The sequence below is a fragment of the Miniopterus natalensis genome, chromosome 1, assembly GCF_054644295.1.
Source record: "Miniopterus natalensis isolate mMinNat1 chromosome 1, mMinNat1.hap1, whole genome shotgun sequence".
Taxonomy (NCBI): Eukaryota; Metazoa; Chordata; class Mammalia; order Chiroptera; family Miniopteridae; genus Miniopterus; species Miniopterus natalensis.
This window is the reverse complement of record NC_142081.1, coordinates 40,240,388-40,266,156: the sequence shown is the minus strand read 5'-3', so window position 1 is coordinate 40,266,156 and position 25,769 is coordinate 40,240,388. Positions and strand designations below refer to the sequence as shown.

Sequence of the window (25,769 nt, the reverse complement as noted above, 5' to 3'; positions counted from 1 at the left end):
CATGTGGAGGTTAATTCATTACTATGAAGCTTTGACACTTCAATAGGTGTGAACAGAGGTACATTTCAGAGCAAAGGCATTCAAACTGCCCCTGGTTAATTGGGCATTAATGATTCTGGGTGTTGTTGTCTTGGACATTGAGTTTTTTTCTTGAGAGTTTCTCTGTTTGTGAAATGCTTACAAGTATATCCCTGCTATGTGCAGTGAGTGAAAATGAAGTGAAAATAGTTTTAAAAAAGAAAATTCAAAAGATTGTGATGGAAATTATAGATCATAGAAAGATAGTGGTGAGAAAATGTCAGATAGTTTAGGTATGCTTATAATTAATTGTTTAACATTTGGAACATATATTAGATCTGTAAGTTTATAGCTCTTTTTAATTTGCAAATGATCGAGTTAGTATGTTGGATATCGTAACCAATGAGGAGTTCCTTATGACACATGCATGGACCATTGAGGGAGTTTTCGGCTACAGCAGATTTTCAGTGTAGTTGAAGATGTTTGATTTGGGCATAGATGCTCTATAGCACTTGGCCAGGAGAAGAGATTTTCTGGCTGTAAAGCTTCAAAGGACCAACTCTGCCTTCTTTTTGGTGGAATTGCATCTGGGGTTGATAAGTCTCAACTTTTCTTAATTGCTTTGGACTTGAACAAATGAGGCAGGAAAGGCACTTTAGAAACTATGTTTGTAACTTGGGGGTTTTTATTCAAACAATTTATAGTATCAGGAGACAAAAGATGCAAGCTTACAATTTTTAGCTTGTAGCTAATGCAGTTTGCTTCTCTTTTGCTTCTTGAATTTATTTATGGTTTTATAAAATTTTCTTGATTTCTAGCTCCATAGTGGAAGCAACAGTCTACTAAGTAAGCTCATTCATCAGTCTTACCATGGAGCCATGGACACTGTTTCTCTCAGTGGGACTCTTCCAGTTCAGATGCTTTTGGAAATTGGTTTGGACAAACTAAAGAAAGATTATATCAGTTTTTTCATAGGTGAGTCCCTTTCCAAGCTCAAAAAATTAAAAAGTATATCACAGTTGTATGCTCATAGGTATTCCCAGATTTTATCTTTCTACTTGTCCCTAGTCATTTGTAGTCCTGGCTTTGCCCGTGGTTCACTGTGACCCAAACACTTTCATTCTCTGGGGCTTTAGTTTCTTCCTAGATAAAGATACTTGGGTCCGGCCGGGCATGGCTTAGCGGTTGAGCATCAACCTAGGATCCAGGCGATAGGGGTTTGATTCCCAGTCAGGGCACATGCCCGGGTTGCAGGCTGCAGCCAATCAGTGACTCTCATCATTGATGTTTCTATATCTCTCCATCTCCTTTCCTCTCTCTGAAATCAATAAAGATATATTTAAAAAAAAAAAAAGATACTATAGTGTTTGTTTTTAGTTCGAACATTTTGAGATTCTGTGAGGATAATTTAGTAAATTAGGGCAAGCTGTGATCATTTTTAAAATAAGGACTAGTATGTCTTTATGGTATAATGTGCCAGAAAATTTGACTATTTCTGAGGAACTGTTTAGCTTGAGCATTTCTTTTATATATGAACTATGAAAGTTTTTACTTAGGTTTTTTAACATGTAAAAGATAATACCTAAAGCTTATTTGCATATATGTTTTTTTCATAATAGGTCAGGAACTTGCATCTTTGAATCATTTGGTGAGTTTATTTTTTAATCAAAACTTGGTTTTTCTTTTAGTCATTCATTCTGTATATAATTATTAAGTGCCTAATCTGTGCCTCTCTGTCCTAGGTCCTAGGAAACAGAAATGAGACAGTCAGTGCCTTTAATGCCTACTCTGTAGTAACTAGACAGACAGAAAAAGTAGCCCATTTGGTGTCATTAATCATTTTCTATAAATTTATGATACTGACATACAGTTGTATCCTGCTCAAGCCAGTGTACCCATTTATCTAAAGTAGTTAGGGAATGCCTGTCTTTGATAGACCCTATAAAGGGATTTTTTCTTTATATTCTCTTGACTCTTTTCTGTTACACAGATTCCAAAGAATTTATGATGTTCTTTAATATATGGATTCAAAAGAGACTTCTGGTTTCAGGGTCATGATTACAAACTTTGGTATTTTTCTAGTGTCTTTATTTAGGAAGTTTAGGAGATCGAACTGCATCTCTACTGACCCTTGACATTCGATGGAAGATCCTTTTAGAAATGAATCTATAGTAGCAGCTCATTTGTCATTTGTCTCTTAATAAAAATACAAGGTAGAAAAACTCTAGCTGTGTCTGTTGTGCAAAGTAAGACTCGACTGGATTTTTTGGAGGTTTAATTTTTGCTTTTCAAATTTTAGACATTTTATATATCTTTTTAGTGGAAACATGCTCTGTCTATATCTACCTATATATAAACGTATACATACACATATATACATATACATACACAGAGGGGAATGGTTTGATACATTATTTTAAACTTAGAAAGCCTTTAACATTTTTGAAAGTTAGAATACTGTATAGGGCAAATACACCCTTAATCTCATCACTCAAATGTTAATACTCTAATTTTTATGAATTCCCCTCTAGTCATTTCATATGCCTATTTTTTAAAAAATATGGTTTGACTTCAAACTTTTGACACAATAGTCCTTAAACTTGAGACTCTCCTAGAAGGCTTGTTAAAATGCTAACTCCTAGGCCCCGGTGACTCGGTAGGTCTAGGGCCAGTAATTGTCTTTTTAAACAAGCCATCTCCTACTCCAAATAACACTGATGTTTTCCCTTACTGTATTAGTTTTCTGTTGCTGCATAACAAATGACTACAAACTAAAAAGCTTAAATGAACACAAATTTATCTCACTGTTGCCAAGGGTTGGGAGTTGGGCACATTTTAGCTGGGTCCTCTCTGCTCAGGGTTTTGTCAATCTGCTACATTTTCATCTGAAGGCTTGAGGGAAAGATCTACTTCCAAGTTCCCTCATTTGTTGTTGGCAGAATTCTTTTCCTTGTGGCCTTATGACAGAGATCCCATTTTCTTGCTAACTGTTGGCCCAGGATCAGTCTTAGGTCCTTGAGGTTGCTTGTGGGTCCTTGCCAGTGTGGCCCTCTCCACAACATTACAGGCAGTTTGTTTCTTCAGAGGCAGTAGGAGAACATCTCTAATGTTTCACCTTTTATTTACTTATTTATGTATTCATTCATTCATTCATTCATTCATTATTTTTTTTTGTTAATCCTCACCTGAGGATATTTTTTCCATTGCTTTTCAGGGAAGGAGGGAGGGACGCATTGATTCGTTGCTGTCCTGACCAGGGGTAGGAAGGGAACCTGAAACCCAGGCACATGACCAGGAATTGAACCTGCAACCCTTTGGTGTCTGGGCCAACACTCATTTAGCCACATGGGCCAGGGCATGCTTCACCTTTTAAAGGGCTCACCTGATTAGGTCATAGTAATGACTGTAATCTCTCTCTTGGTTGATTCAAAGTCAATCAGTTAGTAACCTATTCACAAGAGTGACATCCCACCATATTCAGAGGTTCTGGCTCGCTCAAGGGGAAGGGATTATATAAGATGTGTACTCCAGGGGGTAGGAATCCTGGAGACCGTTGTAGAATTCCACCTACTATATTTACCATGGCCTTTTTCCCTAGGATGGCTTCTCAGAAATAGTATTAGAAGGTCTGAGCATTTTATGATGCTTGCTGTACATTGCCAAATTTATTTTCTAGAGGGTTATACCACCTTACCAGTGGTCTATGTGAGCAGAATCTTAGTAGCAGTACACTTGCTTAACTTCTTGGTACTTCAGACTTATTACCTATTTCAGAGGTAGACACTTCTGTCAACCTTGCAAGGGTACTGAAGTTACGAATTATCTGTGGATTTGCCGTTTATTCCATCTGGAGAGGTGGGTGGGTAGCATAGTCATGCACTCAGCCCTCCTTCGTGAAGCAGTTCTGTGATTTGCCTTCACCGAGAATATGTAGAATGGTTTGCTTAGAACATTTTCAGTGAAGATTTTACTTACAGATTAGAGAAATAGTATTGAAAAATGGTATATTCTATCTAGCTGCCTCCTGTCTGCCGCCCCCCCCCCCCCCCCCCCGTGAAGTAAGCCTTCAGACTTAGGTTTAGCAGGCATAGCCATATTCTTTCTAAAGACTCCCCTTAATTTTCTCTCTATTTTGCTTATACTTTTTTATTCTAGGAATATTTTATTTCTCCATCAGCAGATATACAAGAACAAGTGTATCATGTTCAAAAACTCCACCATATTCTAGAAATAATAGTCAGTTGCAAGCTTTTTATTAAACCTCAACATGAGCTCCTCTTTTCTTTAACACAGTAAGTATTTCTCTGTTGTTTTTACTCACATAACAGTATTCTCTTCTGAAATAGTTGCAACCAAAATATATGCCTTTTTTATTATCGCTTAGGATAGAATCTGTGCACCCTGTCTTCACAGTAGCAGAATGGTTCTAAGTCACTGTCATAGGAAGGAAAGGCTTTGAGTTCAGAAGGAATCAGTTTGACACTTGGCTCTAGCATTTCCTAATGTCCAGAGGAAGTTTCCTTTCATTGTATCTTGTTTTCTCATCTATAAAAGGGATCTATAACCTCATGTGTTGTCAGGATTAAATGATATAATGTATATAAAGTACCTGTCACTTAGTAGGTGCTTAATAAATATTAGTTCCTGTCTTTTCTTTACATCCTTATACATACTGGCCAAACTAATTGCCAGCCATCTATATGGTAACTAAATGGATTTAAATATTACCAGACCTCTGTCAACAGTATTGCTGTAATTTTAGAGATTTCTGCAAATCAGTTTGATTAAAATTAGTTTGGAATAATTCTCATACCTGGATTGCTTGTGTCTTGTGTGTATTGGAGGTCTCAAACTGGAAATAAGTGAACCACCCAATGGCAGGGCTCTGTTTCTTTTTCTCTGTGAAAGGAAATGTACCTCTGCCTTTTCCACACTTAGAATTTGCCTCAGTTGTAAAGGGAAAAGTACCAAGTATTGTTTTTTCCGTTAAAGATAAGTAGAATAAACAAATTAATTCTAATTCCCCAATCCCTGAAAACCATGGAGGCAATGGTTTTCTCTTTTGCTTCTTTGTTTATTTCTTTCTGATAGCTCTCTCTCCCCACTTAAGCCTTTATTTGGGCTCACCGTAAATGTATTTTATATTTATAAGAAATATGTCTACTACTAATTTTTAAAACGCAAGTGATATTTCCTTCAAAGAAAAAGAAATATTTGTTTTGTTGGGAGTGGGGGTATTGTATGTTTGTTTTTTATTTTTGTGTCTCTGAAATTATTCTGATGTTGATGTTGTGATTAGTGGTATTCAACAAAATGTTTCCCTTGTGAGTTTTAGACTACCAGAAAGCCTTTATCTCCAAGTGGCATTTTTTTAATTTTCATAGATCCTGCATAAAATATTACAAACAAAATCCTCTTGATGAGCAACACATTTTTCAGCTGCCAGTCAGACCAACTGCTGTAAAAAACTTATACCAAAGGTAAGCAATTCAGTAATTAAATTGTACTTTGTTTGGTTATGATTCTAGGCAGTTTTGGTGTCTGTTCCATGGGGACCTCATAACCCAGAGCTGCTTCTCCTCTGAAAGCTTCATCATCTTACCCCCTCTCTGGACATAGTCTGGTAGAGTTCACCCTCTGCCCCACCTTCTCCCACACCTTTTGCCTACTCTCTTTCCACCAGTGAGCCTCTAGTCTTTCATTTTCTCTCAATTTGTAATTCCTTTGCTGAACAGGATGGAAAGTATAGCCAGAGAGGAAATGGCAGTGGAAAAAGAATGATCAGGGTGCCCAGCAGGGCTTGGCTCAGTGGTTGAGCGTCGACCTAGGATCCAGGCGATCAGGGTTCGATTCCCGGTCAGGGCACATGCCCGTGTTGTGGGCTGCAGCCAATCAATGACTCTCTCATCATTGACATGTCTATCTTTCTCTCTCTCCCTCTCCCTTCCTCTCTCTGAAATCAGTAAAGATATATTAAAAAAAAAAAAAAAAAAAGAATGATCAGGGTAATAACAAAGTCAAAGGTATGGCAGTGGGAGTGAGAGAAGAGTTTGGGATTGGGGAAGTAGAGAACTGTGAGGCTAAGACAACAGATTCGCCGTCCACATGATACTGAGTTTACCTCAAATGATGGTCTCCCCTCAGCATATAATACACTTAAACTTTCTCTCATACTAAAGGCACTCTATTTATACCCTTCCTCAATTTAGTCCCCTTATTGAAACCCTAGCACTCCCATGAAACTGCTCTGGCAGAGGTCATCAGTGGCCTTCTTTTTTAAAGATTTTTTTATTATCGATTTTTTTTTTAGAGGAAAAAAAAATCCATTTGTTGTTCCACTTATTTATGCATTCATTGGTTGCTCCTTGTAAGTGCCCTGACTGGGAATCAAACCTGCAACCTTGGTGTATCGGAATGACACACCAACTGAGCTACCTGGCCAGGGCCTATCAGTGGACTTCTAATAGCCATATCTGGTGGACACTTTCCAGTAAAACAGTGTATTTTAGCTCCTTGTGCAATTAGCTGACCCACCAATTCTTTCTTCTTCAGTAAGCACTTATAAGGCAGTTTGGCATATAACAATTGCTTTCTTGACCTATCCCCTTCTCCATTTCTGTGACATAGCATTCTGTCTTAATTTTAATTTTACCTTTCTGGTCCACCTCCAAGACAGAATAGTTCTCTATCAACTTCTGTCTGCTTTTTATATGTGAGTTTTCACCAGAACTCTGTTTTCTGCCCTCTTTTCTTCTTACTTTCTATCTTTCCCTGGGTGATTACATTCATTCTCAAGGCTTTTCAGTTCCTCTGGGCTAATGCTAATTCAAAACCCTCATCTCCAGCTTCTCCTAAACTTCAGAGGCATATTTCTAAATGCCTATTAGATGTGAATCCCTAACTTCAATGTCCTGTAGGTAGGTAGCTCAGACTCTAAAATCCTGACATTTAGAATTGTGACCTGTTGGTCTCTTCTTCCTTAGTGCTTATCCCATAAGGACTTTACTAAATGACTGTAGAGGGAAGAAAGGAAGGAAATAACTAGTTTTCCCCCCCTTTTGATGTTTTTTATTTCCTTAGCGAGAAGCCACAAAAATGGAGAGTGGAAATAAATAGTGGTCAAAAAAAGGTGAAAACCGTTTGGCAACTGAGTGACAGTCTACCTGTAGACCATCTGAATTCCCACAGACCTGGTAAATATAGTTTGTAATCTATTTAGAGAAATTGAAAATGAAAATAAAATTTTACTGGTAGAGATAATTATTACAGTTCCTGTGCCCAACTTTAAATAATTTTCCTAAACTCTACATGTAAAACATATTTATTCTGAAAAACATCATTATTTCTCATTATCCTGGATAGAGGAGCTTTTATTAAAAGCGATCAAGCAGTAGGGACATAGGAGGAGAAATAGTTTAAAAGATTGAAATGCCATACTTCACACCTTTGTGCACTGTTTAAAATAGTGATATTTCTGCCCAAATGTCTTCTCTGTGTCTGCAATAAGGGTTGAGATTTCTAGTATTCTATCAAAGATGGTTTACATCAGTCAAAGAATATCTTAGCCTCTGGTGTAGTTAACTGCCTCACCAAGTCTTCCTCCTTTGTTAAGCACCTCTAAAAGTGTTATCTTCACATAAGTGGATTGTATGGTGCTGCCATCTTTTACTTGTGTAGGTCTTAAATGGGCTGCATTCAAATATTGTAAAATTATTTCCAGAAAATGTTTATCCTTCTCCCCAAAATATATTTTACTTCAAGCATAAATGGAAACTTCTCTCAACTAGAATGGAAACTTCTCTGTTCATGTGGCTGAACTGTATAAGTCCTAAAGAAAATGAAGGAACTTTCTTGAAAATCATCAGTTAAAATCATGCTGTCTTTTCTAAGTGTGATATAAAACATGGAAGCTTTATAAAAGATTGAAAATCAGCTATATCAAAATAGAAAAATTTCTGCATGGAAAAAATACTGGAGGCAAAACGGACAAATGATAAACTAGGAAGAGAAATTTGTAGCTCAATTTCAGAAAAGGGGCTACATTCCCTAGTAAAGAAATTTTAGATCAGGAAGAAAAATATTAATATCTCAATAGAAAAATAATCAAATGATATGAACAGTTTAACAGGAAGGAAATTCAGATGTCATTTTAAAAATAAAAGTACTCAACTCTACATGTAATCAGACAGATGTGAAATTATGTTATATGTCATGGCACATACCATCTTTCACCTGTCAGTTTAGCAAAGATCAAAACTTTTGGTGTCACAGTGCTGGCAAGGACATGGGGGAACAGGCAGTCAATCTCCAAAGTTGTACAGCTTCTTTGGAGGGTGATATTCACCAAAATTTTACAAGAATACATTTTTTGGCCCAGCAGTTTCTTTAATAGGAATTTATTCCACAAATATAACCAGATGTGCAAAAAGACCTATGAACAAGGTTATTAATTGCAGGTATTATTTACAGAAGCAAACTACTGGATTAAACATGGAGACTGTGGCATAGGAAAAGGTCTGGAAGGATATAACCAAATTCCTGAGGTGTGGAACGGTGATGGCCAGAGTGGCTCTCATCTTTGGCTGAACGTTAGAATCATCTGGGGAGTTTTTAAAGTTGAAAGTTCTTATACCCAGACCAAGTAAATCAGAATCTTTTGAAGTAGACCTGGAAATCAGTAATATTTAAAGTTCTCCAGGTGACTCCCTTATGCACCTTAAGGTTGAGAACCACCAATTTAAACATCTTATTTTATCCACATATGCTGTTTGAGATATGTGTTTTTTTAAGATATATATTTTATGATTAAAAAGTAAGTTTTAAAGATATGAACATATGTGAAGTATTTTTGGAAAATGCCATTTAAAAATCTAGCCCCACCTGGCCGGGCGTGGCTCAGCGGTTGAGCGTCGACCTAGGATCCAGGCGATCAGGGTTCGATTCCCGGTCAGGGCACATGCCCGGGTTGCGGGCTGCAGCCGATCAATGACTTTCATCATTGACGTTTCTGTCTGTCTCCCTCTCCTTTCCTCTCCCTGAAATCAATAAAGATATATTTAAAAAATAAATAAATAAATAAATAAAATAAAAATAAAAATCTAGCCCAGCCGGGTGTGGCTCAGCGGTTGAGCGTCAACCTAGGATCCAGGCGATCGGGGTTCGATTCCCGGTCAGGGCACATGCCCGGGTTGTGGGCTCGATCAATGACTCTCTCATCATTGATGTTTCTATCTCTCTCTCTCCCTCTCCTGTCCTCTCTCTGAAATCAATAAAGATATATTTTTAAAAAAAAAATTTTTTTAATCTTATTACATAAAGATTAAACTTCTGTCATGAGGAAATTCATGCAAGATTAAACACCTTTTTCCAATGATGCTGAATAAGTGAAGTATACGGAACATATGTTTCAGAGTTTTCTTTGACTTAGTTTGCTTCAAAAAAAACAGTGAAAGTGATTTTGAGTGTTAGAGTTAAAATAATTTCCTAATGCATTGGTCTAATGACTCCTATGAAAATAAAATTTTTAAATGAAATTGTATATTTGTGTGCTTAGACACACTCAAATTCCATTTTGGCTTGGATGTTATAACCTCTTCTACCCATCATATATTCTTGATGTGCTTGTCTAGAAATTATTCAGTGAGCTTTGGCCCAAAACAAGGCCCACTGTTGATGGAGGATCTCATTTATATTCAAACAAAGCCCTGATTGTAAATATTAAAGCCCGATAATGATTTTTTTTATTTATTTATTTAGCTAAAGAGCATATGTATTTAAGAAGTTAGACTTTCTATTTCATTGGATTGAACACTTTGGTTGAATACTAGTTTTTCAAGATATCTAGTGGTATGATACTCTTGAGTAAAACAGTTGATATCAAAATCAGAAAAACTTGAGAGAAAAATGTGCCTTTATCTACCATGGGAAGAGATGATATGATATGGAGTTAATGGGGGGAGACAGTGTCCAGTAGAGTGCTGCTCACCCAGTGGGTGTTCAGCAAATGATTGTTGTTAATGGCGAGACTATGGAAACCAAAATATTGACCCACAAGGAAGTGGACATAATCTCATCTAAATGTTAATTGTACCATTTATTTTGAAACACAACAGACTTCTGGAGGAAAAACAGGTATGTGTCTAGCCCCAAGACTACAAATCCTAGGCAGAATATGTTTCTGAGATACATGTCAAGATTGGAAAAAATTGTTTAACTGTAGTGGATGAAGCACAAAAAACTAAAGCAAATTAAAAATACACAATTTTTAAAAAATCTGCTTTATATTTTCATTTGTTTAGTCATATTTTCAATGGACCAAGAGGGTTTACTATTTAAAGGAATTTTCCTTTCTGCTTTTTGTCTTAAATTCTCTTAAAGTAGAAGACACATCATTCAGGCTACCTCTCTGTTATGGTAAAATTCAGCAGTATACATGGTAGAAAAGCCAGCAGGGTGGTAAACAGTTCTGATCTCACTATCTTTCTGGTTACAGATTTTTCTGAATTAACATTAAACAGTAGCCTGGAAGAAAGGACATCCTTTACTAGCATGGTTACCTGCAGCCAGGTGCATTTCAAGTGAAATGTGCTGATGGGTCCTCTGTCAGGTAGTATGTTCACTTTTTGTTCTCTCTAAATACTTTGTAATGTGTTAAATACCTTATGTTTTATATCTTTCCACAACATAAATGCTGACTTAATACATTAGGCATATGGATTACTTATCAGTAATCACATAAAAGGCTTACCAGATGTTACTAAGCAGTGCAAATCTTTAATTTCCCTTCTACCTTCATAATCAGTTTAATCTTTTTATTTATTTTTTATTTTTTATAATCAGTTTAATCTTAAAACCAGAGAAACAAAAACAATTTTTTTTGAGTGGTAATGTCATAGAGTAGAAAGAGAGTTTGATTTCAAAAATATTGCTGGAAAAGAAAAACCCTAAGTGAGCACATTAGTTTGATATTGAAAGCAAAGATTTGTTAAAAGCAATTTTGCCCCAGCCCAATTGTAGGACTAAGCCCCAGGTGTAAATACCATTTTTAAAATGTTTAATTTGAGGTAGTATTAACCAACCAAAAGGATTAATGGAATAGCATTTCCTACTATCTTACTGATTTTACATTTTAGAAACAACATTAAATAGAATCAAATGAGTAAAATGCCTGATGTTTTTCCTTCTAAAGCCATGTTTTGTCCTCAGTTAAATGGTGATTAGTTAATTTTAGCATAGTTAAGAATAAAATGAGCCCTTATTTTAAAAAACAAAATATTTAGTTACAGAAATATAAAGTAATTTTATTTCCCTGAGATATTTCATTGAATGAAGTGAATTGAGATTAGGAAAGTGTGCTCATTTGCTTGGTTCCCACCTGAGCTTTTCCCTAGTTGCCTTATAGGATTTATAAACTGAAAGGATTGTTATCCATAGATGATTGACTATCTATCATGTGTAGGACAGTGCTTAGGTGGCATTCATTTCTACATTAAAGTTATGTTTCTGGACAGATTTAAAAACGAAAAAAATATCAAGTCATAAAACAGTTTGTACTCTGTGATCCTTTTTTGCAAAATGAAAATAGATGCATAATATACCGCAAAATACTAACTTTGGCCCTTGATGGTTTTGCTCAGTGGTTAAGCATTGGCCTGCGGACTGAAGTGTCCTGGGTTTGATTATGGCCAAGGGTACGTACCTTCGTTGCCTTCTCAATTCCCGGTCCAGTGCATGTGGGAGACAACCAACAGATGTATCTCTCACATTCATGTTTTTTCTCTCTCTTCTTCTTCTCTCTCTCTGAAAAGCAATGGAAAAAATATCCTCGGGTGAGGATTTAAAAAACAAAAAATTAACTTTGACTTTGAAAAGGATAAGATGATGGATGACTTTTATTTTACTTATTAAATGCTTATTTTATTTTCTAATTCTTAAATCCCAGCATAGACCCAAAAAAGAAAGAGCCTGAAACAGAGATGTATATAAATCTTTGAAGCAGAAAATGGAGGAAGAGCCGGAAGATTCTCTCTGAAAGATGAAGCTGCAAAATGGGTAACCCTGTCTCAGCTCTGGCTCCGCAGGAGGAGCATTAGGAGAACCGCAGTGATTAGTACACAGAGGGTACAGACTGTAGGTACCACGATCTCTGTCACCATCTGCATATGACTTAGCAAAGGCTCTGAAATGAGAGAGAAAACACAGCCACAAATATGATCATTTTAGCAAGTATAGTTTCATCCTGAAGGCTTTAACTGTATTGGAAAAACTTGGAAAATGGCATCACGCTTTCTAATTATTCTCACTTGCAATAAAAGAATGAAATGTTATAAAAAATTATGTGAGGTCTTTGGAAAATATTTCAGAAAACAGGATAAAGAATGCCTAAATTTGGCTTCTTCTATAGGTACTGTAACAAAGTCTAAATGTGTATTAATACTAGTGCTTACCATAATTATTCTCAGAATATTAGCAACTATATCCCATGGTGTCTGTAATTTTCACTGGGGGGATTTGTGAAAGGAAAATCCTTAGGAAACATTTCCAGCCTTTCAGAGACGTTATTGTGTATTTTAAGAGGTATAGGAGTTTCTATATTGAAACATAGTAACATAGTTAAGTAATAGTCCTGAAGAGTTAAATGTTAAGCGTATTTCATGTGCATGACTGTAGCAGTAGACGTTGATGCAATCAATACCTGCCTTTAGGTTTTGTGCCAGGCACTCTGTAAAGGCAGGTATTGATAAAGTACAGGCCCTACTCTTACGGAGTTCATAAGCTCAACAATAAATTCTCCATCATGTCTGTACATGATAAAAGTTTATTTTAGTTTAATGGAATATACATCCTTAATGTCACCTGGTTATTTCGATGTGGGAAGGGGGATAGTCACAGTGATATATTGGCCTATAAAAATAGCAGAATTGGCAGGGTTTGATCTAGCACTTCCCACCTCTGATACCACATTAAAGATGTGTTTATTAAAACAGGAAGTATACTTTTCTGATTGCCCTTATAGAGAGATAAAGATAAAATTCAAAGAAACAAATGATATGTGTTGGCATTTCTTGTTATTTTATATCTCTGAGCTTTTTAGATCCCATTGCATAAGAAATGATGCCTTCTATGAGGTCAGGGTCCTTGTTTTGTTCATTGCTATATTCCCAGAGCTTAAAACACCCCGTTCCTAAGAGTGAGTGCTTAACAATTACTTGAATATAATATCTCAAGTGTTCTTTGATTTTTCTTTATTTCATTTGGTATAATGGTTGAATTTTCCCCTCCTTCTGCAAAGCCCAGTATAACAAAACTTACAGATTTATAAGTTTACAATATGATTCAGGAAGAATAAGAATAAAGTGGACAAAATATTTCTGTTTCTGATAGGTTTTTAAAATATTATTTTAAATGCTTGTAGAAATTTGAAAATTGCTTCAAAAGAAAAAACTTTTTAATCGTGATTTTGGAAGATTGACATAGGATAGGTCCACATTTTGAGATTTTGGTGATGTCATTATATAATTATATAGTTTAATTATCAAAAGGAAAAATTAAATATACTCAACCTGTGGCAAGCATCTGATTGTTGATAGAGCAAGTTTCCAAGGCTTTGAAGTACCAACTTTCCACCTAATAAGAAGCCACTTGGTAGTTAATGTTGTTTTTAATCTGCTTGTAGATTAAGTTAGTTAACATTTATTGAATACCTCTGTGCATCATTGGGAGGGGGTCGAAAAGCAGTCTTTATTCTTGAGGAGCTTATAATCTAGTGCTTTTCTAGTGATACAAAACTCATGAATGCCTGATAGCTATGTCACTGCTCCCATGTGTAGTCTCAGTGGGGTCACCCTAAAGGAGTGTTGGTAAAGAAGTGAAGTTTAGTTTTAAAAAATATTTTTATTAAGACATTCTAAATTACAGTTTCTATTCTCTGTCATTGGGTTCAGCAACATAGAGAGCTGATAAAATAAATTGTATGTTATTGAAAATCCCATTGCATAAGAAATGATGCCTTCTATGAGGTCAGGGTCCTTGTTTTGTTCATTGCTATATTCCCAGAGCTTAAAACACCCTGTTCCTAAGAGTGAGTGCTTGTTTGGTATGTTTTAAAGGATTATTACATTTAATTCTTCTGAATCTCATTTTGGAACCAGTCCATTTGTGTCTCTGCCACTTGGTGGGAAAGGAAATGAAAACTATATGGTCATTATACATTTGATTTAGTTGACTTCTTTTTTTTTATATAATTTTAAAAAATCTTTATTGATTAGTTAACTTTTTATGTATCTTGTAGAATTTGCAATATTTGTTTACATTAAGATACAACATTTAGAATAACATTTAACTTAAAGCCTTTATTGACTAATATATCCTAAAGCAAACAGGACTCTTGCATTACCATAGTCTGCCCTTAATGTTCTGCATGTTAGGGTTGAACTTTAATGTGTGCTTACCCTGTTCTAAGCAAATGAGCAAAGAGGTTGTACGAGGGCCACGCTCCCATACGCCCCTGTCCTCTTTCATGGAGCACCGGAGAGAGATGCTTGCCGAGCTTGGTGCACCCCAGCTACCTAGCTCTTCTAACATGCAGAATGAGTAACATGGATAACTAGTCCTACCTCTCTTGGATTGGGAAAGCCATTGGCAGTGATAATCTTCTTATAATATTCAACTGAAGCCTTTGGATACCGCGGCTTATTTCTGTTGTTAAATTCGACATAGTAGAGTCCATATCTATCTGTGTATCCTTTCTCCCATTCAAACTTATCCAACAGAGACCACAAAGTATATCCTTTTATGTCAGCACCATCTTTTATAGCTGCAAAGACATTTTATCCCATATTTAATATATTTCATTTACCTGGGAAAATAATATTGTGAAGATACTCTTAAACATTTTCATTTATGAGATTTAGAAACAAGTTTTAGTCCACCATGTGTATTATCAAATTTTGTTCAAGTTAAATAGAAAAATATGTGAAGACAGGCTTGGTTTGCATCTCACCTTTTAACATTTCATTTATATATCCTTTAAGGTATTTAATTCTCCACTCGTCACATAATTGAGTACAGTGTAATTTTTGCGATGCTCCATTTTCCATCACATATATGGGAGGATCACCATATTGAGTCTGAAAGTGAGTTATAGTAATAGATATCTTAAAAAAATCCAACTTACAAGTGGGTTTCTGAGTCTGAGGTACATATGGACACACATGTTCAAGCCTGCTGTATTTTAATCTAGTGTGTTTAGTGTTTAGTAAATGCCAGTTCATACATTTATTTAGAAGTGAATGCAGGCAGGAGGCAAGTTCATATGAAAGAATACATTTCTCAATAAATCAGTATCGTAGAGAGAATGTACTTCAGGTCTTCCTACATATTCCATTTCAGGCGAGAAGGGCAGCAAAATAACTAAATGTGGAATAAGGCTTTTAGCTGCAGTTACACACTTTGAAATGCTTATTTATAACAGGCATTATCTGTAATGTAAGGTCTGTCTAATCTGTTAGCCTCTGAGTACGAGTAACTGGGTTTGTTTGTTTCGTTAATAACTTTAAATGTAAGCAACTGCGCTTAAGCTCTAAGACCATGAATTCAGGTAAAAAATGCCTTTTAAATTGCTTAATGTAATAATCACCTGAGCAAAGTTGAGGAGCCTCCTAAGTCCCCATGGCACAGAATATAGCCACTGAGACCCCAGATCAGGCCAATTTGGGTCAACCAGTTCTACTAAGTCACGATCGTTCTGGTAGCTGGGCCCCTGGCGGGAGGGGTAGTTCCTTTCTGCGATGTACTGAGTTGTAAAATGACCTAATCCTAAGAAATCAGATGTGCCTTTAATGTAGCTCTTTTCCTGGAGGGAGAACACTGGTAATCTCGACATATCCAGGCCTTGCTCTGCACTCTTTCTTCCTATTGAGATAGGAAAATAGAATTTAACAATTTTACCTTCTCACAATCATCTTATGTACCATGATGATACTGACATGTTGACATCAAACCTTTTATCCAAATCCTGGGCTTTGGGATTCATTTGTATGAAAAATGTAACCTTAGCTTTTCAAACTAGAATTTTGACATTTGAATATGATCCTAAAATTTAAAAGTTTATATTGTTCAAAAGTAATACTTCCAGAGATTATTCAGTAAGTTGTATGTGGACAAGTGTGTAGCCATCTGGAAAACGGTTGAGTTGGATTCTATGTTATTCCTTACATCAAAAGTTGGTCATTTTGATTGCCCCTGGGAAGGGGACTGGAAGACCAGTGGGAGGTGGGAGACATATGGTCATGCTCATGCATTGTCGTAGGGTGAATTGTTACAGCTCTGTGTTGAGAAATATTTTTTTATTGATTTTTTTTTTAGAGAAAAACATCGCTTTGTTGTTCCACTTACTTATGCATTCACTGGTCACTTCTTGTATGTGCCCTGGCTAGGGGGGTCTAACCCACAACTTTGGCGTATCAGGACAACAATCTAACCAACCGAGCTACCTGGCCCAGGCAGGAAATTTTGTTCTAGCTTTCAAAATTGTAAAAGTGTATGTCCTTTCACTGATCAGTTACAAATCTGTTCATCCTACGTTTTATTCACACATGTAAAAGGATGTACAAGGATCTTCATTGTAGATTGAGTAGCAAAAGTTAGAAACAATCTAAATGTCTGTCAGGAGACACTGGTTAAATAAATAATGGGGTATTCATCAGTACAACACTGCAGCCATTAGAATGAATGAGGCAGTACTTTGTATACCAGCATGGAAAGAATGCCAAGATAATGCATGTTTAAATGAAACAAAGATGCAGAGTATTACCTGTAATAACAAGTGTGATAACAGGTACCACCTAGAAGCAGTGCTTTTGCTCGTGTGCACAATCCATGCCTGAAAGTGTGATTCCTTCTGGGGAGGATAGGGGGGCAGGGGGAGGGACAGAAGCTTGACTTTTCACTGTGTACTATCTTGTACTTTAAAAGATTTGGAACAACCCTGGCTGGGTAGTTCATTTGGTTAGAGTGTTGTCTTGATACACCAAGGTTGCAGGTTCAATCCCCGGTCAGTACACATACAGGAAGCAACCAATGGCCCTGGCTGGTGTGGCTCAGTTGGCTGAGTGTTGTCCCTTGCACTGAGAGGTCACCCATTTGATTCCTGGTCAAGGCACATGCCCAGATTGCCAGTTCAATCCCCAATAGGGTATGTGCAGGAGGCAGCCAATTGATGGTTCTCTCTCATCCATGTTTCTGTGTCTCTCTCCCTCTTTCTAAAATCAATAAAAACACTTAAAAAATAAAAAGAGGAAGCAACCAATGAATGCTTAAATAAGTGGGACAGCCCTGGCTGGTGTGGTTCAGTGGTTAGGGCATTGACCTGGGCACCAAACGGTTGCGGATTTGATTTCTGGTCAAGAGCACATACCTGGGTTGCAGGTTCAATCTCTGGTCTCATTCAGGGGTGAGCGGGAGGCAACCAATCAATTGCCTCTCTCTCTCATCCTTCCCCCTCCCACTCTTTCTAAAAATAAATAGAAAATAATATCCTCAGGTGAGGATTAACAAAAAATAAGTGGAACAACAAATTGATGTTTCTCTCTTTAAAATCAATAAATAAAATTTTTTTAAAAATTAAAATAAAAAATTTGAAACATGGATATCCTTGTATAATTTATGTAAAAAAGTTTTAAATGCATAAGTAAAAGTAACATTTTTATGAGTTGATATAAAATATAATGATAAAAATGTTTCCACTGAAGCTACTGATTTAAAGAATTGAAAAGTTTGTATTATTAAATGCCTTTAAGTGATTAGCATGTTATTACTTTCAGTTACATTTAGTAACTTGAGAAAAACCACAAGTTATTGCCACTTTACTGTCTAAATATAATAGTCACTCACCACATGTGGCTATTGGAATATGGCTAGTGTGACCTTATCTTTAATTCAGTCACACTGAAGGACTAAGTTTTTAATTTTAGTAGACAAATGGCTATAGGCTGTCATTGGCTAGCACAGATATACATTATATATCTGTATACACACACACACACACAATTCATAATATTTCCATCATCACGAAAAGTTCTGTTGGTCAGCACTGGTCTAGAATTACTTTTGTTCATATGTTTATTGTGACTAAAAGGGTGCTTGAGATGCCTGGAAGTAATTTGTGAACAAGATTTCAAGCAGATGCTTTCACTACTAAAAAAAATATTAACTGCTCAGAGGATCCTTTCCACATTGTGCAAAGGAAAAATTCAGCCCAGTTTCCACTTGGATTATCACAAAGTTAGAGTTGGTAGGGTCTGGGATGATTGGCCTGAAGCCCAAGAACTGTTCTATGACATAATCAGTTTGCCTTTCAGTGCGGTCCTGAGAGTGATTGCACCATGTGAATGATGGGATGTGCCTGCAGGAACATGGGCACTGTCTGGTCATGAGGGCTTTTTCCTTGTGCATCTTGAGGAAATCATTTCCAAGATTTTGAATGTATGTGTGTTGACTTGTCAAAGAACTGGTCATTGCCAAAAGATTTTTAGAGATGATTTTGTCTAATTCTTCATTTTCAGATGATAAAACTGATACCCAAAGAAGCAAAGCACCATGTCCAGTCACTCACTGATTAATGGCAGAGTTGGAATCAGATAAGTCTGATAAATGGTGCTTTAGAAAAGGAAAGTTTTGATATGTTGACAGTTCTCAGACATCCAGGATAGCCTTGTTACATGAGATTGTAACCTATTCAATGCCATCCTTGTCTCTTTTTTTAGTGGGGTGTGAGCTGATACCTCTAAATCACACAGAGATAATACATTTAGATTCCTGTGGCGAGACACTGCTGGCTGCCTGCCCAGTAGTCCCATGCCCGTCTTCTTTGCCCTCTTCCAAGGCACCATATCCTTTATGGGAGTCCTGACCCCACCCCAGCCTCAGAGGTCCTAGTCCTGGTGGTCTAGGGCACTCCAGGGCATGTGGTTCTGTCCCTTAAGGCAGGAAGTGAGGGAAGCTTTGGGTGGAAGCTGTTTCCTGGGAAGATTCTTGTTCTTAAAAACAGATATGACAAAGCTATTTCCTTTTTGTGCCCCTGGGTATTGATGTGTAAAGATGTGATGCCTGGAGCTGCTGCAGCCATCTTGTGGCCATAGTGAGTATTTGATGTTGCCAGAGAAGAAAGATGGAATGAGCCGAGTCCTCAAAGACATCTCTGAGGGCTGGATTAACTTAGCCCTGGATCGTCCTTTTCTGGACTCAGGTGAGATGGTATATCCCCTACTTTCCAAGTGACTTTAGTTTTTCAAAGATGGAGTTTTCTATTATGGGGCTCTTAAAAGCATCCAAACTGGTACAGTCTTGTGAGCTCTACCTGTCTTTATTCTCTTCTCTGACACTGGAAACCAGAGCTTGGAAAGTATTTCTCAAGTGACAGAACTGGCAGTAGAACTGACACCGCCCACAACTCTGCCTTTGATTTCTCTCTCCTACTTCCCCGCAGTTAAAATGGAGTGGAATGGGGAGGAAAAGACAGGACAGCAGGACAGGAGGGAGCGCAGCCCAGAAAACTGCTAAATTTTTCTCCTGGGTTCTGAACCTCTTGGGATTTGTTTCGCTGCCCCCCACTCCCATAATTCAAATAACCAGTTCTCAGTTCTTTGGGGGTAGGTTATCCCTTGAGTGCTTCACCCAAACCCAGTGTGTTCTAGCCCCCTGCCTTTTGGTCATTTCACATGATTTCAGTACTGTTGCTGTGGCATCTGGAGTTTAGAAATGGGTCTTGGCTCACCGATACGCTCCTTCATGACTTGGGGGTAGTCACCGGCATAAATGGGGTTGGCAAACCAGCCCAAGCAGAACTGTAGGTATCTCTCAGCAGCTTCTATGTCCTTGGGATTACTGATGTCCACTGGTTCCCCCCAGTTGCAGTTTAATGTAATCCCCACCAGCCCTTAAAGGAAAAGAAAGAAAAAGGGATGGCAGTTAGAATGATGTCACTCCTCTGGGCACTTCATTCTCAGCATGTGTGTGGTGGTGAGCCTCACCTTGCTGCTTGCTGCGCCATGTGCTGTTGTAAGAATGCCAGGCTTGGGCATGGGCCTGAAACAGGAAGGAATTCATCGGAGAGGTCTGACCATCCATTTCTCTTCCTTTCAGTCTGAGGTGGCCTTTCCTTCCTAACTCCAGAGATCCAGTTGGAGTCCTATCATTTTCATGAGTCTAGCCTTGATTATCCCAATCCATAGTCTCCCATCCTCTGACCTCTAGAGGCACTTACTTACTTTGTACGATACAGGAGACTTGGTCTAAATCTGGCATAAACACATAAAACACCACTTTGTGTGTTTATTTCTAAGATTTTTGCTTAAGTTTCTCATGTTCCTGGTCCTCTGGAATAACTTGGCAGTGCTTTTCCTCTAATGAGCTCAGGAAGCTAGGAAAAGACCAAACATCTGCAGCAATCTTGAGAAATGGGATTTAAGTGTGCCAACCCACCTTTTCGCCATATTCTCTACCAGTGACCCACTGATGTCTTCAGAGTTCTGCCCTTTAAATATTCACAGTTTAAGAAATCATAAGCCAAATGTAGAAAGAAAAAGTTCTGTACCCAACATGAATTTGAGGGTCTGGCATGTCACCCAGTGGCCCCTTCCTACTTCTCAGATGTTCCACTTTCTGCTCAGAGTCCACTGGGGCCTCCCATCATGCCTTGTACCCCTGTTCCCCAGTTCATCACCTTTACCCTCATATATGTCCTGTAATGTGACCCAATTCCCTTCTTTCCCAAGCCTTTCCGGTAGCCTTGTAACCATGGTATGTCACCTTCAGCATCTCTGAATGTCTCCTTCACTTTTGTGCCCTGAGCTTGGTCATCCTGAAAGACTACCTCCCTTGCAGCTCTTTCCAGGAGAGGCCATTTCCCCCCCCTATACCCCACACACCTTAGGGTAGTGTCTGTATTGTTCTTCATTGCTGCTTCTAAGCCATTTTTCCTTCCTCCTCCAAAAACCTTAGGTCTTTTGAAGTCCATGCTATCAGAGGAGCGCTCCTAACTTCTTACTACTGTCCTTCACCACCCTCCAGTTACTTTTCATTCATTGAAGATTTTAGCCCTTAGCTCACTGTCATTCCCCCCCCCCCCCCCCCCGTCACCATTCCACACAAGACAGCTTAGACCTATAGGTGACGAGTTTTCACATGCTCATGCTCCATCCCTTGGCTGGATTGTAAACCCTAGAGAGCAGCCAGCAAGCATCGTCTCAGCTGCAGTGTCTTGTAGAGCACTGGATGACAACACTCCCACATAAGTCCTAATGGAAGGACAGTGGACGGTGTGAAAGTGCTATGGAAGATGCTAGTTCTGAGGTGCAGCTGCAGAGGACTGAGCTCAGGCTCAGACCCCTGGGGCATGTGAGCTGACACGGAACCCAGACACTCCTCCCAGAAGGACCCACCTCACCTTAATGATGTGGTGTGCCGCCTTGTACAGGCCTGTGCCGTGTAGCTTCAGGCCTGGCGCATGATGGCCCGTCTCATAGCCTTTTTCTGCCATTGTCTACAGGGATGGCGAGTGGAAACCAAAGGACCCGTGAGCAGTGGCAGGGTACACTTTGGTTTGGGAAGTGGGTTTTCTCATTGGGAGAGGGGCCCTGCTTACCCGAGGATCACTGAAAGTGACCCAGTGCTTCACCCGGTCCCCAAACACCTCGAAACACAGATTGGCGTAGTCACTGAAGTAGTTGGTCATGCTCACGTTCTGCCACCCACCATACTTGACCTGAAGCAGCTGTGAGCAGAGGAGTGGAGAGAAAAGCAGGTGCCCCAAGGGTCTGTCTTCAGAAAAGACTTTTGGAGGTGGTTGGCCAAGTGTGTGGGAAAAACGGATGATTACAGTTACAGAGGATTTTCGGAGAAGAGCAAAGATGCAGGGTGTTGAGCATTAAGACTTGAAGGTGGTGGCAGTGATGAACCATGAAACATAAATATGGAGATGAACTGTGGGACATATCTTATACAAACAAGACAGAACAAGGAGGGTTTGACACATGCTTAAAAGGAACTTGATTGAATATTTAAGAATATTTGGCAAGGGAAAGAGATCCAATCATGGGAAAGAATCTTGAATATAAATTCTGAAGAAATAAGATACTGGGCATGAAAGCTCTGATTAGAATTTTGAGGGCCGTGCTGATGTCAGAAACCTCAGAGAAGCCTCTTATGAGAGTGGGCTCTGCTGTCCTCAGCAGAGGGCTCTCTCCCACCCAAAGGCATCTGCTTATGAGGGCAGGCTTTCCCAAGATTCATCATCCTGCCAATATTACCTACCAAGCTCTCCTTGGCGGGTTTGAGGGGATGCTAAAGGGGCTGGTAAGTGAAGGCAATCAAGGAAGGAGCTGGGGGGTCGTTTCCAGTTCATCTGCCTAAAGCCTTCTCTCTGCCCCTAGCCCCAGCTTAGCAGCCTCTGGTGACTTTCCTTCCCACAGAACAAACCCCTGTTACCTTAGCTTGGCAGTTGAGGCCTTCCAAGTTACCCCTCCAATCTCTCCAGCCTGCTCCCCATACTTTAACCCAATTACTTGCCCAGCCCCTCCTTGCCACACTCCCTCTAGCCAGAACACCCCTTCCACCGCATACCCCAACCTTTCAAAGCACTGATCAGACTCCATCTCCTCCCAACACCTCCCTGAAGCCATGTCTCTATGCTCTGATCTCCCGCCACCCTGTGTCACACACAGCTACACACGTGGTTCCTCTCCTGGGTAGGCTGTGGTCTCTGTGTGGCCTTGTTGAGTGAATGAAAAAAAATCCCCTGAATAGTGATGTCTAACAGTGATGTTTTTTAGCATGCTGAGACTTCATGGAAACTGCTTGGGGAGGTGGTGGGCCTCACATATGAGCACAGATGGTGCTGGCTCAAGCAAACTGGGAAGAAAAGGCTAAACAAACTTGTTAATTATACCATGTCATCAGATCTTACTCAAAAGATGTTTTTTTCTTTATAGTTTGATTTGTTGTTTTTAGGACAAATGTTCTGGAAAACCTCAAAATCCACAGTTAATCACTTATTACAAACATCAGTTAAACCAGTGTGACCCCCTGCCATGGGTGTCACTCCTTCCTATCTTTTTGTCCAAACCCAGTCTTTGTCTCTACCTTGCCTACCCCAGGTCCCAGATCAGTCTCCCTCCTGCTGAGCTGAGCTGAGCTGAGCTCCCTGTGGGCCTCAAGCCTGCACAGTCCTCACCTGCGGTAGATCCCAGTGGTGCAAGGTCACGATTGGGGTAATGTTGCTCTTCAGAAGGGCATCGATGAAGTCGCTGTAGAATTTGATTCCCTTCTCGTTCACCTGGTCACCTGAAGGTGAGATAAAAGAGGGCTTGACAAGAAAAGATCATGGCCTTGGCCTTCTGAAATGCAGCATTTACAGGCATGAAGGTACCTCAGCCCACCAGCACTTGAGCCTCAGAGGAGTGGAATAGATACTTCTGGGAGTTCAGCTACCTGCAGAGCCTGTGAGAGCTGCTGCCAGAAGAAACCATGTCCGTGGTCTCCCTCCCCAGGATTTTGTGGTGTCCCCCCAAAACCAACATGGCCTAAAGGGGCGACACTTGGACTGGGGAGGGACTGCCCTAGCTTACCTCGGACACCAGTGGGTAGGAGCCGGGGCCAAGACAGGGAGAGTCGGTAGTGGTTCACGTGCAGCTCCCTTAGCAGAATGATGTCTTCCTGTGCAGACAGAGCAGGAGGCAGGTCAGGGTCACCCAGGGCCCTGGGGTAGGCAGATAGGGGTCTTGCTGGGGATCCCAGGCCAAGGCTTATTCATGTCCAGACCCCTAGAGGGTGAGGAAGCATCTGTTTCCTCATCTGTACAATAGGTGTGATACCACCCACCCCTGCTTCCTCCTAAGGATAGAGTCAAATAAAATGGGGGCGCTTTGAGAAGGCCATCAGGGTATCCCTAATAAACTTGGGTAATGAATTCCCCAAACAGTCAATCCTGAGAGAAAAAGTGAGTGCTGAGCAGATGGATTGAGGATGAGCTGATCCCACTCCCTCCACAGGGACTGATTCACATGCAGGGATCAGGGATTCAGGCCACTGTGGCCTGTAAGCTCTGGGCCATTAGCATCAGCCTTTCAGCTACCCATCACTTGGGTACCTCACCAAGGCCCTGGTTCAGGTGGGTCCTGCTTTCCTTTCCTCCTACATCTACCTTCCCACATTCTGCACACACTGCCAGTCCCCAGTCTCCACTGGCCCTGCTCCCTTTGGTGGGGAGTGTTTAGCAGAGCACTGGGTTAATTTTGTCACCTGGGCTCCCCTAGCATGTCACTGCCCACCTCTCAGCTAGCTTCATGCTTAAACACCACAGACAAACCCTTCACTCACCTGGACCTTGTAGTAGCCGTTACAGGCCACGTCTGCTGTCTCATCCGCAAGCACCTTCCGTTTCCTGCTGTGTGTGAAGACATCCCAGATGCTGGGCCCCTTCCCATCCTGGTCCCAGGCCCCTTCTGTCTGGAAGGCGGAACTGCCCACACCCCAGGAGAATCCTGCAAGTAGAGACCCCAAGCTGTGCTCTGGGCCCTCCCACTTCCTGCCCAGTGCTGGGACTGTGGGCTACGTTCCCAGGCCACAGGGCAAGGCCCCTCCCCAGCAACTGCCCCTGTCTCTCTAGGAGTGGGAGCCTGTGGGGTGGGATGGGGGAAGACATAATGCATTAAAAACATTTTTTTGCACAATGTTAGCTCTGATTAGCATACTACCTGTTTAGTAACTTTAGACAAATCTGTTAGGGACTTCTCTTTTATTTTAGAACAACTACATGGAGTTATTTTCCACATTCTACCTGTCAGAAAGCTAAAACACTGAACTCCTTGGCAAGTCAGTCAAGGTGGGTAAGCTGACAGGCAAACGGACAGACCAACAGAGGAATGGACATACCAAGTGGGAAGGTTCCGTAGTAGAAGGCCTCTTCTGGGGATCCCTTTCTGGTGGCCCCCAGTCTGGACACCAGAAGTAGCATCCACCAAAGGGTGACACATGGCACTGGCTTCATGGCACCTGGCCCTCCCCCATTCCTGGAAAAACACACCTGGGCAGGTGTAGGCCCAGGCAGCCAGGGCTGGGGGGGGCCCAGATCCCAGCTTGGGCCAAAGGCCAGGAGGGGAGGACGGGAGGAGGTGGGGACGCTCTATCTAGAGAAGCACTGGCTCTGCTGGCAGCAGCTAAACCATGGTTCTGCTGAACCAGATAGAATTTCTGTGTGAAACACTAAGGAGAAGATGAGCACTGGGTGTGGAGAGCTCTGGGTCTGATGGGTAAGGCTTCAAACCAGCCCCACTCCCTGTGTGACAGGGTGACCCAGCCCATACCCTGTGAGAGATCCCAGTCTAATGGGGAAACCACCTCTGCCTTAGAGAAGCTCCAGTTTGATGGGGGAGGTGAGACAACCACAGAGCCACTGTAGCACCCCCACCTACACACTGGTATGTGCAGAGAGACAGACGCCCTCAAGTCGGGGGCCTTGAGTAGGGTCACCATCCCAGGGCCTCCTGTCCTGAGGGTCAGGTCAATTCCCTCCCACTAGGATCCCGTCTCTGATGCCAGCCTAGCCAGCTTACCTAGGATTGTTCCTGGTCCCAGACTGCCCCAGAGCAGTACTTGGTGGCCACAGGGCTCTCAGACTGGCCCCAATGGTTTATGTTGCCCCCTCACAGCCAAGCCCACAGCCCTCCCGAAAGCTCTGGTTGGGGGTGTGGTCA

The 25,769-nt window shown here is 40.3% G+C and overlaps 2 protein-coding genes across 3 annotated transcripts in view; one reads left to right on the top strand and one right to left on the bottom strand.

Moving 5' to 3' along the window:
* ZWILCH (zwilch kinetochore protein) overlaps nt 1-15,041 on the top strand; it is a 32,244-nt gene extending 17,203 nt beyond the window's left edge. Inside the window, exons 10-16 of one of the 2 annotated variants that reach the window (XM_016208648.2) lie at nt 837-993; nt 1,638-1,666; nt 4,174-4,310; nt 5,403-5,498; nt 7,099-7,211; nt 10,511-10,627; nt 11,960-15,041. In XM_016208648.2, the coding sequence (XP_016064134.2) occupies nt 837-993; nt 1,638-1,666; nt 4,174-4,310; nt 5,403-5,498; nt 7,099-7,211; nt 10,511-10,599 (621 nt within the window). In that variant the 3' untranslated portion in view covers nt 10,600-10,627; nt 11,960-15,041. The remainder of the gene's footprint in view (nt 1-836; nt 994-1,637; nt 1,667-4,173; nt 4,311-5,402; nt 5,499-7,098; nt 7,212-10,510; nt 10,628-11,959) is intronic. The other variant, XM_016208647.2, reaches the window with a different exon arrangement.
* On the bottom strand, nt 12,081-25,063 carry LCTL (lactase like). The gene is made up of 13 exons (XM_016208650.2): nt 24,949-25,063; nt 24,394-24,557; nt 23,643-23,730; nt 23,249-23,358; nt 21,662-21,790; nt 21,464-21,559; nt 20,049-20,103; nt 19,793-19,954; nt 15,656-15,930; nt 15,020-15,146; nt 14,634-14,833; nt 13,581-13,644; nt 12,081-12,196 (listed from the first exon to the last, which is right to left on the bottom strand). Exons 1-13 carry the CDS (start codon nt 25,061-25,063, stop codon nt 12,081-12,083), a joined length of 1,701 nt encoding a protein of 566 aa, XP_016064136.2.
* Between the last annotated feature and the right edge of the window lie 706 nt (nt 25,064-25,769).